General features: G+C 47.6%; 1 protein-coding gene across 1 annotated transcript in view; it reads left to right on the top strand.

Moving 5' to 3' along the window:
* Positions 1-12,500, top strand: part of stab2 (stabilin 2) — a 64,675-nt gene that overhangs the window by 6,299 nt on the left and 45,876 nt on the right. Inside the window, exons 5-20 of the mRNA XM_034149825.1 lie at positions 669-735; positions 939-1,034; positions 1,139-1,261; positions 1,401-1,597; positions 2,899-3,026; positions 3,404-3,537; positions 4,931-5,010; positions 5,099-5,248; positions 5,529-5,672; positions 5,763-5,825; positions 6,736-6,852; positions 6,923-6,976; positions 7,048-7,128; positions 7,357-7,509; positions 10,667-10,726; positions 10,929-11,030. Of these exons, the coding sequence (XP_034005716.1) occupies positions 669-735; positions 939-1,034; positions 1,139-1,261; positions 1,401-1,597; positions 2,899-3,026; positions 3,404-3,537; positions 4,931-5,010; positions 5,099-5,248; positions 5,529-5,672; positions 5,763-5,825; positions 6,736-6,852; positions 6,923-6,976; positions 7,048-7,128; positions 7,357-7,509; positions 10,667-10,726; positions 10,929-11,030 (1,749 nt within the window). The remainder of the gene's footprint in view (positions 1-668; positions 736-938; positions 1,035-1,138; positions 1,262-1,400; positions 1,598-2,898; positions 3,027-3,403; positions 3,538-4,930; positions 5,011-5,098; positions 5,249-5,528; positions 5,673-5,762; positions 5,826-6,735; positions 6,853-6,922; positions 6,977-7,047; positions 7,129-7,356; positions 7,510-10,666; positions 10,727-10,928; positions 11,031-12,500) is intronic.

Below are 12,500 nucleotides of genomic sequence, written 5' to 3'. Positions count from 1 at the left end.
TGTTTCCCCGTAAGGGCTGCTGCTTAGCCGTGTGGGGAAGGAGATGCTATGTGTTTCCCTTAAGGCTGCTGCTTAGCCGTGTGGAGAAGGAGGTGCTATGTGTTCCTTAAGGCGCAAGCTTAGCCGTGTGGAGAAGGAGATGCTATGTGTTCCCTTAAGGCTGCTGCTTAGCCGTGTGGAGAAGGAGATGCTATGTGTTCCCTTAAGGCTGCTGCTTAGCCGTGTGGAGAAGGAGGTGCTATGTGTTCCCTTAAGGCTGCTTGCTTAGCCGTGTGGAGAAGGAGGTGCTATGTGTTCCCTTAAGGCTGCAGCTTAGCCGTGTGGAGAAGGAGATGCTATGTGTTCCCTTAAGGCTGCTGCTTAGCCGTGTGGGGAAGGAGATGCTATGTGTTCCCTTAAGGCTGCTGCTTAGCCGTGTGGAGAAGGAGATGCTATGTGTTCCCTTAAGGCTGCTGCTTAGCCGTGTGGAGAAGGAGATGCTATGTGTTCCCTTAAGGGTTCTGTGCTGCTTAGCCCCGATATATTTGATTCCCTGTCTTATGTAATATAATTTGTGAAACCAAATAAAGTATTCAAATGTGTGTGTGTGTGTGTGTGCGTGCGTGCGTGCGTGTGTGTGTGTGTGTGTGTGTGTGTGTGTGTGTGTGTGTGTGTGTGTGTGTGTGTAGCCGGGCTTTGCAGGGACAGCTTGTGAGGACTGCTCTACGAAACGCTTCGGGTCCACCTGCAGCTCAGGTAACCTCATACCTGTGGTTTAATATCGTCTTAAAATGATTCATTTACGATAAATGACCCACTGAGTGTGTGTGTGTGTGTGTGTGTGTGTATGTGTGTGTGTGTGTGTGTGTGTGTGTATGTGTGTGTGTGTGTGTGTGTGTGTGTGTGTGTGTGTGTGTGGTGTGTGTGTGTGGTGTGTGTGTGTGTGTGTGTGTGTGCAGTGTGTTCCTGTGTGCACGGTGTGTGTGCCTCTGGTCTGACAGGTGACGGTCGCTGCACCTGCTTCTCCGGATACAAAGGGCCCAGCTGTGATCAAGGTCAGTTACCTGTATATCTACCTGTATATCTACCTGTATATCTACCTGTATATCTACCTGTATATCTACCTGTATATCTACCTGTATATCTACCTGTGTTGCAGAGCTACCTGAGTGTGTGTCCCTGCGCTGTCCTCTGAACTCTCGCTGCATGGAGGAGGCTCTGACTGCTCGGCTGGTCTGTCAGTGTTTACCTGGATACCAGAAGTCCGGGGACACCTGTCTCTGTGAGTTCATTAGGAAACTAAATATAAACTATCATGAGCTGAACACAATAATGAATAAGATAAGATGAGATCAGATAAGATGAGATGAACCTTTATTAATCCCTGTGTATTGAGAGTGTCTCCTGCTGTCTGTCCCCAGCCGTGAACCCCTGCCGGACGCAGGTGTGTCACCTGCAGGCGTCCTGCGTCCCCACCGGGCCGGGCACGCACCTGTGCGCCTGTAACGAGGGCTTCAGTGGAGACGGGAGGGTCTGCATGGCTGTGGACCCCTGCCAGAGTAACCAGGGGGGGTGCAGCGCCGAGACCACGAGCTGCGTCTACGACGGCCCGGGGAAGGTCAGGGGACACACCTGTATCTGTTACCTGTGGGACGTTAGCTCTTACCTGTGGGACGTTACCTGTAGGACGTTAGTTCTTACCTGTAGGATGTTACCTTTAGGACGTTAGCTCTTACCTTTAGGACGTTACCTGTAGGACGTTAGCTCTTACCTGTGGGACGTTACCTGTAGGACGTTAGCTCTTACCTTAGGGACGTTAGCTCTTACCTGTAGGACGTTACCTGTAGGACGTTACCCGTAGGACGTTACCTGTGGGACGTTAGCTCTTACCTGTAGGACGTTACCTGTAGGACGTTACCTGTAGGACGTTACCTGTAGGACGTTACCTGTGGGACGTTAGCTCTTACCTGTAGGACGTTACCTGTAGGACGTTACCTGCAGGACGTTACCTGTGGGACGTTAGCTCTTACCTGTAGGACGTTACCTGTAGGACGTTACCTGTAGGATGTTACCTGTAGGACGTTACCTGTAGGACGTTACCTGTGGGACGTTAGCTCTTACCTGTAGGACGTTACCTGTAGGACGTTACCTGTAGGACGTTACCTGTAGGACGTTACCTGTGGGACGTTACCTGTGGGACGTTACCTGTAGGACGTTACCTGTGGGACGTTACCTGTAGGACGTTACCTGTAGGACGTTACCTGTAGGACGTTAGCTCTTACCTGTAGGACGTTACCTGTAGGACGTTAGCTGTAGGACGTTAGCTCTTACCTGTAGGACGTTACCTGTAGGACGTTAGCTCTTACCTGTAGGACGTTACCTGTAGGACGTTAGCTGTAGGACGTTAGCTCTTACCTGTAGGACGTTACCTGTAGGACGTTAGCTGTAGGACGTTAGCTCTTACCGGTAGGACGTTACCAGTAGGACGTTAGCTCTTACCTGTAGGACGTTACCTGTAGGACGTTACCTGTAGGACGTTACCTGTAGGACGTTACCTGTGGGACGTTAGCTGTAGGACGTTAGCTCTTACCTGCAGGACGTTACCTGTAGGACGTTACCTGTAGGACGTTACCTGTAGGACGTTACCTGTAGGACCTTACCTGTGGGACGTTACCTGTAGGACGTTAGCTCTTACCTGCAGGACGTTACCTGTAGGACGTTACCTGTAGGATGTTAGCTCTTACCTGTAGGATGTTAGCTCTTACCTGTGGGATCACCTATATTCACCTATTACATTAAGGACAATACCTGTAGGACAATACCTGTAGGACAATACCTGTAGGACAATACCTGTAGGACATTACCTGTATGTATTAACCGGTATATTTACCTGTACCTGCACTCACCTGTCCTCCTCAGTCTCACTGCGAGTGTCTCCCGGGGTTTGTCGTCCGGAGGGACGGCAGCTGCAGCCTGAAGGACGCCTGCAGTCCCGCGTCCTGCCACCAGGAGGCGACCTGCAGAACCTCAGAGCCGGGCCAGGTCCAGTCAGTACCTCCCAGACATCATTCATTTATCTTTTTTATTCTAACCTTTTATGCTCTTAATCTATTTTTATATTACCTTATTGTATTCAATATGTTCCTTAGATCACTTTTTATTATTCTTTATTTTGATTTTCTCCTCATAGCATTGTGAGATGACGTTGTTTTTAAAGTGTGCTATATAAATGAAATGTATTATTATTATTATTATTATTATTATTATTATATAACCCTTCATACCGTCATGTTGTGATCACAGGTGACCGTTCTTTAATGTCCTCCCACCTGTCCCTTCACCTGTCCTCTTACGTGTCCTCTGACGTGTCCTCTCACCTGTCGCCCTCACCTGTCCTCTGACCTGTCCTCTGACCTGTCCCCAGGTGCACCTGTAAGCAGGGGTTTGTGGGTAACGGGAAGGTGTGCTACGGGAACATCATGCAGCGTCTGAGCGACCTGAACACGGAGCCGTGGGGGCAGTGGAGGGGCCAGCTGAGCAGCGCCATGTCCCTGCTGGGTAACTGCCTTACACTCAGAAACAAGTCACTAACAGGTCGCTAACAGGTCGCTAACAGGCCGCTAACAGGTCACTAACAAGTCGCTAACAGGTCGCTAACAGGTCACTAACAGGTCGGCTGTTATTCAGAAACAAGTCACTAACAGGTCGGCTATTATACAGAAACAAGTCACTAACAGGTCGCTAACAGGTCGCTAACAGGTCGCTAACAGGTCACTAACAGGTCGGCTATTATTCAGAATCCAGTCGCTAACAGGTCGGCTATTATTCAGAAACAAGTCACTAACAGGTCGGCTGTTATTCAGAAACAAGTCACTAACAGGTCGGCTATTATTCAGAAACAAGTCACTAACAGGTCGGCTATTATTCAGAAACAAGTCACTAACAGGTCGGCTATTATTCAGAAACAAGTCACTAACAGGTCGGCTATTATTCAGAAACAAGTCACTAACAGGTCGGCTATTATTCAGAAACAAGTCACTAACAGGTCGGCTATTATTCAGAAACAAGTCACTAACAGGTCGGCTATTATTCAGAAACAAGTCACTAACAGGTCGGCTATTATTCAGAAACAAGTCACTAATAGGTCGGCTGTTATACAGAAACAAGTCACTAACAGGTCGGCTATTATTCAGAAACAAGTCACTAACAGGTCGGCTATTATTCAGAAACAAGTCACTAACAGGTCGGCTGTTATTCAGAAACAAGTCACTAACAGGTCGGCTATTATTCAGAAACAAGTCACTAACAGGTCGGCTGTTATTCAGAAACAAGTCACTAACAGGTCGGCTATTATTCAGAAACAAGTCACTAACAGGTCGGCTGTTATTCAGAAACAAGTCACTAACAGGTCGGCTATTATTCAGAAACAAGTCACTAACAGGTCGGCTGTTATTCAGAAACAAGTCACTAACAGGTCGGCTGTTATTCAGAAACAAGTCACTAACAGGTCGGCTGTTATTCAGAAACAAGTCACTAACAGGTCGGCTATTATTCAGAAACAAGTCACTAACAGGTCGGCTATTATTCAGAAACAAGTCACTAACAGGTCGGCTATTATACAGAAACAAGTCACTAACAGGTCGGCTATTATTCAGAAACAAGTCACTAACAGGTCGGCTGTTATTCAGAAACAAGTCACTAACAGGTCGGCTGTTATTCAGAAACAAGTCACTAACAGGTCGGCTATTATTCAGAAACAAGTCACTAACAGGTCGGCTGTTATTCAGAAACAAGTCACTAACAGGTCGGCTATTATTCAGAAACAAGTCGCACAAGTTAGAAATAGGTCAGCAACGAGTCACATATCAGCCATCGAAAAGTCGACAATCAGTCACAAACAAGTCAGATTTGAGTTGGAATGAAGAACTCAATGAGAACTGTTTGCTTTCAGGGTCTCTCTCCTGGTCCCTGCAGAACCTGGGTCCATTCACCCTGTTTGTCCCGATCAATAAAGGCTTCAGGGGGGTTTCGGTGAGAACCTCTTATCTTGAAAGTCTCTGTTATCCTTCCTGTGGGCTCAGACTTGCCTGAGGGTTTAACGACCCGGTCTCCCTCTCAGGTGCGGTCTCTGACGGCGGACCGGTCTAAGGCTCAGTACCTGAGCAAGATGCACCTGGTGGCCGGAGTCCTGCCCTTCGACTCGCTGAAGAGAACCGCTGTCTTCTACACTGTGACGGGAAAGATGGGGGAGATGGACACCAGCGAGGGGGTGAGACACACGGCTAACAAGTCGACATTTAGTCAGCAACAAGTCGGTATAAGTCGGTACAAGTCGGTATAAATCGGGACAAAGTGGAGAACAAATCAGACATGAGTCGGCACTAAGGCGCATATTAATCAGCTATAAGTCACATTGGTTTAAGTTCTGAAGAAGTTGTGTCTTTCCTTCTTGTTCTTGTTCTTCTTCTTCTTCCTTCTCCTCCTCCTCCTCCTCCTCCTCCTCCCTCCTCCTCCTCCTCCTCCTCCTCCTCCTCCTCCTCCTCCCCCAGGACCTGCAGATGAGGATCCGTCTCCACGGCAGCAGGAAGAAGGCGGTGATCCTTCAGTCGGACGTGGTGGCGTCTAACGGGATGATCCACATCATCAACAAGCTGATGGACAGCGTGGCACCGACTGTGGAGAGCAACCCTCAGGTGAGACCTGGACCCCCAGGTGAGACCTGGACCTCATGTTGATCCACTGTTTAATTGAACTCAGACTGACTTCCTGTTTGTCTTCAACAGGAGAACCTGTTGAAGATCGTCTCTGACTACGGGAAGTTCGACACGTTCAAGTCCCTGTTAGAGGTTCGTACCTCTCTGGACTGGGTCTAGACTGGGGCAGGTCTGGGTCTTCATTTGGTAATAAACCTAGTCTTGACTGAATCTTGGTCTTGACTGAGTCCTGGTCTTGACTGAATCTTGGTCTTGACTGAGTCCTGGTCTTGACTGAGTCCTGGTCTTGACTGGGTCCTGGTTTTGACTGAGTCGTGGTCTTGACTGAGTCTTGGTCTTGATTCGGTCTTGGTCTTGACTGAGTCTTGGTCTTGACTCGGTCTTGGTCTTGACTGAGTCTTGGTCTTGACTGAGTCTCTGTCTTGACTGAGTCTCTGTCTTGACTGAGTCTTGGTCTTGACTCGGTCCTGGTCTTGACTGAGTCTTGGTCTTGACTGAGTCTTGGTCTTGACTGAGTCTCTGTCTTGACTGAGTCCTGGTCTTGACTGGGTCCTGGTCTTGACTGAGTCTTGGTCTTGACTGAGTCTTGGTCTTGACTGAGTCCTGGTCTTGACTGAGTCTTTGTCTTGATTCGGTCTTGGTCTTGACTGAGTCTTGGTCTTGACTCGGTGTTGTTCTTGACTGAGTCTTGGTCTTGCCTGAGTCTTGGTCTTGACTGAGTCTCTGTCTTGCCTGAGTCCTGGTCTTGACTGAGTCCTGGTCTTGACGGAGTCTTGGTCTTGACTGAGTCCTGGTCTTGACTGAGTCCTGGTGTTGACTGAGTCTTGGTCTTGACTGAGTCCTGGTCTTGACTAGTTATTGGTCTTGACTGAGTCCTGGTCTTGACTGAGTCTTGGTCTTGACTGGGTCTTAAACTTGGTATCGACCTGGTCTAGGTCTTTCGCTCAGTGTCTCTGGTCCTGGTTCTGGTCCTGCTGCTTTATTCTGATATCTGCTGAGATCAGAGAATGAGATAAAGAACTTCCTGTTGTTCCCGGTTCAGAAAGTGTCTCTGGCCTCGGTTCTGGACCTGCCCGGTCCGATGACCGTCTTCGCCCCGAGCAGCGCCGCCTTCAGCGCCATGCCGGAGGGTCAGCTGGACTGGCTGAGCAGCACCGAGGTGAGGCTCAGCTTCACATACACACCTCACACCTCGTTGAAATGAAACTAAACATGCTTTTATTGTGCAGGGCCGGTGGAAGCTGCTGGAGCTGATGAGGAACCACATCGTCCCGTCCTCCGGCGTGAGTAAAGACATTCATTCAGTACACATCCCATAATGCCCCAGCCCTCCTGATGTCAGTCTGGTTTACAGCTGGACGTGTTTAACGCCGTCTCCGGCCCGCGCCTCGCCTCGTTGGCCAGCCAGGTCCTCACCATCAACGTGACGAACAACGTGAGTTCACCTCCCAGAAAACGTATTTTAACACGATGTATTTGACTTAATATCATTGTTGACTGGAGTCACTGGGTGCAAACAGCACGGAGGACAGATGTTATATAGATAATGTAGATTTTGTGGTCATATTTCATACTAATTACGTATATTTGATTGGTCCAGGGTCAGATTGTATATCAATAACATATATTTTAGATTAATAAGGTACATTATTCTGATGTGCAGGGTCAGATTCTGGTGGACGGGGCCGCGGTGCTGGAGGCGGCGGTAGAGGGTAAGAACGGGCGTCTGTACGTCCTGGAGGGGGTCCTGATGCCGGCCTCCATCCGACCCGTCCTGCCCCACCGCTGCGACCTCAACGAGACCCGGGCCACCAAGGTGAGACCTCAGGTCCACTGAAGGTGTCTCTGCTGTGTTTCAGAGTGTGTGTGTCCTGAAGGTGTCTCTGTTGTGTTTCAGAGTGTGTGTGTCCTGAAGGTGTCTCTGTTGTGTTTCAGGGAGTGTGTGTGTCCTGAAGGTGTCTCTGTTGTGTTTCAGAGTGTGTGTGTCCTGAAGGTGTCTCTGCTGTTTTTCAGTGTGTGTGTGTCCTGAAGGTGTCTCTGTTGTGTTTCAGGGAGTGTGTGTGTCCTGAAGGTCTCTCTGTTGTGTTTCAGTGTGTGTGTGTCCTGAAGGTCTCTCTGTTGTGTTTCAGTGTGTGTGTGTCCTGAAGGTGTCTCTGCTGTTTTTCAGTGTGTGTGTGTCCTGAAGGTGTCTCTGTTGTGTTTCAGAGTGTGTGTGTCCTGAAGGTCTCTCTGTTGTGTTTCAGTGTGTGTGTGTCCTGAAGGTGTCTCTGTTGTGTTTCAGAGTGTGTGTGTCCTGAAGGTCTCTCTGTTGTGTTTCAGTGTGTGTGTGTCCTGAAGGTCTCTCTGTTGTGTTTCAGTGTGTGTGTGTCCTGAAGGTGTCTCTGTTGTGTTTCAGAGTGTGTGTGTCCTGAAGGTGTCTCTGTTGTGTTTCAGTGTGTGTGTGTCCTGAAGGTGTCTCTGTTGTGTTTCAGTGTGTGTGTGTGTCCTGAAGGTGTCTCTGTTGTGTTTCAGTGTGTGTGTGTCCTGAAGGTGTCTCTGTTGTGTTTCAGTGTGTGTGTGTCCTGAAGGTGTCTCTGTTGTGTTTCAGTGTGTGTGTGTCCTGAAGGTGTCTCTGTTGTGTTTCAGTGTGTGTGTGTCCTGAAGGTGTCTCTGTTGTGTTTCAGTGTGTGTGTGTCCTGAAGGTGTCTCTGTTGTGTTTCAGTGTGTGTGTGTCCTGAAGGTGTCTCTGTTGTGTTTCAGAGTGTGTGTGTCCTGAAGGTGTCTCTGTTGTGTTTCAGAGTGTGTGTGTCCTGAAGGTGTCTCTGTTGTGTTTCAGTGTGTGTGTGTCCTGAAGGTGTCTCTGTTGTGTTTCAGAGTGTGTGTGTCCTGAAGGTGTCTCTGTTGTGTTTCAGAGAGATGATGTGTCCCTGAAAGGTGGTCTCGGTCTGTTGTGTTTCAGTGTGTGTGTGTCCTGAAGGTGTCTCTGTGTTGTGTTTCAGAGTGTGTGTGTGTCCTGAAGGTGTCTTGTTGTGTTTCAGAGTGTGTGTGTCCTGAGGTGTCTCTGTTGTGTTTCAGTGGTGTGTGGTCCTGAAGGTGGTCTCTGTTGTGTTTCAGAGTGTGTGTCCTGAGGTTGTCTCTGTTGTGTTTCAGAGTGTGTGTGTCCTGAAGGTGTCTCTGTGTGTTTCAGAGAGTGTGTGTCCTGAAGGTGTCTCTGTTGTGTTTCGAGTGTGTGTGTCCTGCGAAGGTGTCTCTGTTGTGTTTCAGAGTGTGTGGTGTCCTGAAGGTGTCTCTGTTGTGTTTCAGAGTGTGTGTGTCCTGAAGGTGTCTCTGTTGTGTTTCAGAGTGTGTGTGTCTTGAAGGTGTCTCTGTTGTGTTTCAGTGTGTGTGTGTCCTGAAGGTGTCTCTGTTGTGTTTCAGTGTGTGTGTGTCCTGAAGGTGTCTCTGTTGTGTTTCAGTGTTTGTGTGTCCTGAAGGTGTCTCTGTTGTGTTTCAGAGAGAGTGTGTGTCCTGAAGGTGTCTCTGTTGTGTTTCAGAGAGAGTGTGTGTCCTGAAGGTGTCTCTGTTGTGTTTCAGTGTTTGTGTGTCCTGAAGGTGTCTCTGTTGTGTTTCAGTGTGTGTGTGTCCTGAAGGTGTCTCTGTTGTGTTTCAGTGTGTGTGTGTCCTGAAGGTGTCTCTGTGTGTTTCAGTGTTTGTGTGTCCTGAAGGTGTCTCTGTTGTGTTTCAGAGTGTGTGTGTCCTGAAGGTGTCTCTGTTGTGTTTCAGTGTTTGTGTGTCCTGAAGGTGTCTCTGTTGTGTTTCAGTGTGTGTGTGTGTCCTGAAGGTGTCTCTGTTGTGTTTCAGAGTGTGTGTGTCCTGAAGGTGGTCTCTGTTGTGTTTTTAGAGTGTGTGTGTGTCCTGAAGGTGTCCTCTGTTGTGTTTCAAGTGTGGTGTGTGTCCTGAAGGTGTCTCTGTTGTGTTTCAGAGTGGTGTGTGTGTCCTGAAGGTGTCTCTGTTGTGTTTCAGAGTGTGGTGTGTGTCCTGAAGGTGTCTCTGTTGTGTTTCAGTATGTGTGTGTGTCCCTGAAGGTGTCTCTGTTTGTGTTTCAGAGTGTGTGTGTCCTGAAGGTGTCTCTGTTGTGTTTCAGTGTGTGTGTGTCCTGAAGGTGTCTCTGTTGTGTTTCAGAGTGTGTGTGTCCTGAAGGTGTCTCTGTTGTGTTTCAGTGTTTGTGTGTCCTGAAGGTGTCTCTGTTGTGTTTCAGAGTGTGTGTGTGTCCTGAAGGTGTCTCTGTTGTGTTTCAGAGTGTGTGTGTCTCTGAAGGTGTCCTCTGTTGTGTTACAGAGTGTGTGTGTGTGTCCCTGACGGTGTCTCTGTTGTGTTTCAGTAGTGTGTGTGTGTCCTGAAGGTGTCTCTGTTGTGTTTCAGTATGTGTGTGTGTCCTGAAGGTGTCTCTGTTGTGTTTTCAGTATGTGTGTGTGTCCTGAAGGTGTCTCTGTTGTGTTTCAGATGTGTGTGTGTCCTGAAGGTGTCTCTGTTGTGTTTCAGTGTGTGTGTGTCCTGAAGGTGTCTCTGTTGTGTTTCAGAGTGTTGTGTGTCCTGAAGGTGTCTCTGTTGTGTTTCAGAGTGTGTGTGTCCTGAAGGTGTCTCTGTTGTGTTTCAGAGTGTGTGTGTGTCCTGAAGGTGTCTCTGTTGTGTTTCAGTGTGTGTGTGTCCTGAAGGTGTCTCTGTTGTGTTTCAGAGTGTGTGTGTCCTGAAGGTGTCTCTGTTGTGTTTCAGAGTGTGTGTGTGTCCTGAAGGTGTCTCTGTTGTGTTTCAGAGTGTGTGTGTGTCCTGAAGGTGTCTCTGTTGTGTTTCAGAGTGTGTGTGTGTCCTGAAGGTGTCTCTGTTGTGTTTCAGAGTGTGTGTGTGTCCTGAAGGTGTCTCTGTTGTGTTTCAGAGTGTGTGTGTGTGTGTCCTGAAGGTGTCTCTGTTGTGTTTCAGTGTGTGTGTGTCCTGAAGGTGTCTCTGTTGTGTTTCAGGGCGAGTGTGTGTCCTGCTCTAATGTCCATCTGAGTCAGTGTGAGGGTGGAGTTAACACGGTGAGACGTCTCACTCTGATATATTTCCCTGAACTCATATATTTATTTAACACTCATAGTTACTTTGTACATAAAAACACATGATGTATGATGCTTTTTACTAGTACTGGAGTATTTTAATACCAACGTATTTATATTCGTACCTGAGTAAAGGATGCTCTTCCTGTGTCAGCAACGTCTGATGAGAAACTCTGTGTTTCAGGGATTATCCACCTACGGCTGTGTGTACCTTCGGAGCATCGAAGGATCGCTGAGCATGGGCGTCAGCTTCGGCTGCAAGCCGACCTGCAACACCACCGTTACCGTGAGTAACACTCAACTACACACTGATAACACGCACTACACACTGATAACACGCAACTACACACTGATAACACGCAACTACACACTGATAACAGGGAGGCGTGTGGCGCAGTGGGTTGTGCGTTGGTGTTCGGATCAGGGGGTCACAGGTTCAAACCCCACTGGCAGGCAGCATGTCGTTGTGTCCCTGAGACACTTCACCCCAAGTGCTCCTGTGGGGATTGCCCACAGTATTGAGAATGTAAGTCTCTTTGGATAAAAGCGTCTAAAAAAAGTAACATGTAATGTTAACGCAACTACACACTGATAACACGCAACGACACACTGATAACATGCAACGACACACTGATAACATGCAACTACACACTGATAACATGCAACTACACACTGATAACATGCAACTACACACTGATAACATGCAACAACACACTGATAACACTCAACTACGCACTGATAACACTCAACTACGCACTGATAACACTCAACTACACACTGATAACACTCAACTACGCACTGATAACACTCAACTACACACTGATAACACTCAACTACACACTGATAACACTCAAACACCACTGATACACACTCAACTACTACACACTGATAACACGCAACGGACACACTGATACATATGCAACGACACACTGATAACATGCCAACTACACACTGATAACCTAGAATACAACCACACTGATAACATGCTAACTACACACTGATAACATGCAACAACACACTGATACACTCAACTAACGCACTGATAACACTCAACTACGCACTGATAACACTCAACTACAACACTGATAACACTCAACTACGCTAATCGATAACACTCAACTACACCCCACTGCATAAACACTCAACTACCACACTGATAAACACTCAACCACACTGATACCACTCAACTACACACTTGATAACACTCAAACTACACCACTGTATAACCACTCAACACACTGAATAACACTCAACTACACACTTATAACACTTCAACACAAGCCTGATAACACTCACTACACCTGGATAACACTCAACTACACACTGATAACACTCAACAACACACTGATAACACTCAACTACACACTGATAACACTCAACTACGCACTGATAACACTCAACTACACACTGATAACACTCAACACACTGATAACACTCAACTACACACTGATAACACTCAACACACTGATAACACTCAACTACACCTGATAACACTCAACTACACACTGATAACACTCAACACACTGATAACACTCAACTACACACTGATAACACTCAACACACTGATAACATGCAACTACACACTGATAACACCAACTACACACTGATAACACTCAACGACACACTGATAACACTCAACTACAACACTGTAACACTCAACTACACACTGATAACACTCAACAATACACTGATAACACTCAACTACTACACACTGATAACACTCAACTACACCTGATAACACTCAACACACACTGAT

The sequence above is a fragment of the Trematomus bernacchii genome, unplaced genomic scaffold (assembly GCF_902827165.1).
Source record: "Trematomus bernacchii unplaced genomic scaffold, fTreBer1.1, whole genome shotgun sequence".
Taxonomy (NCBI): domain Eukaryota; kingdom Metazoa; phylum Chordata; class Actinopteri; order Perciformes; family Nototheniidae; genus Trematomus; species Trematomus bernacchii.
Note: the sequence above shows the minus strand (reverse complement) of the source record. Positions and strands in the feature narration are given on the sequence as shown.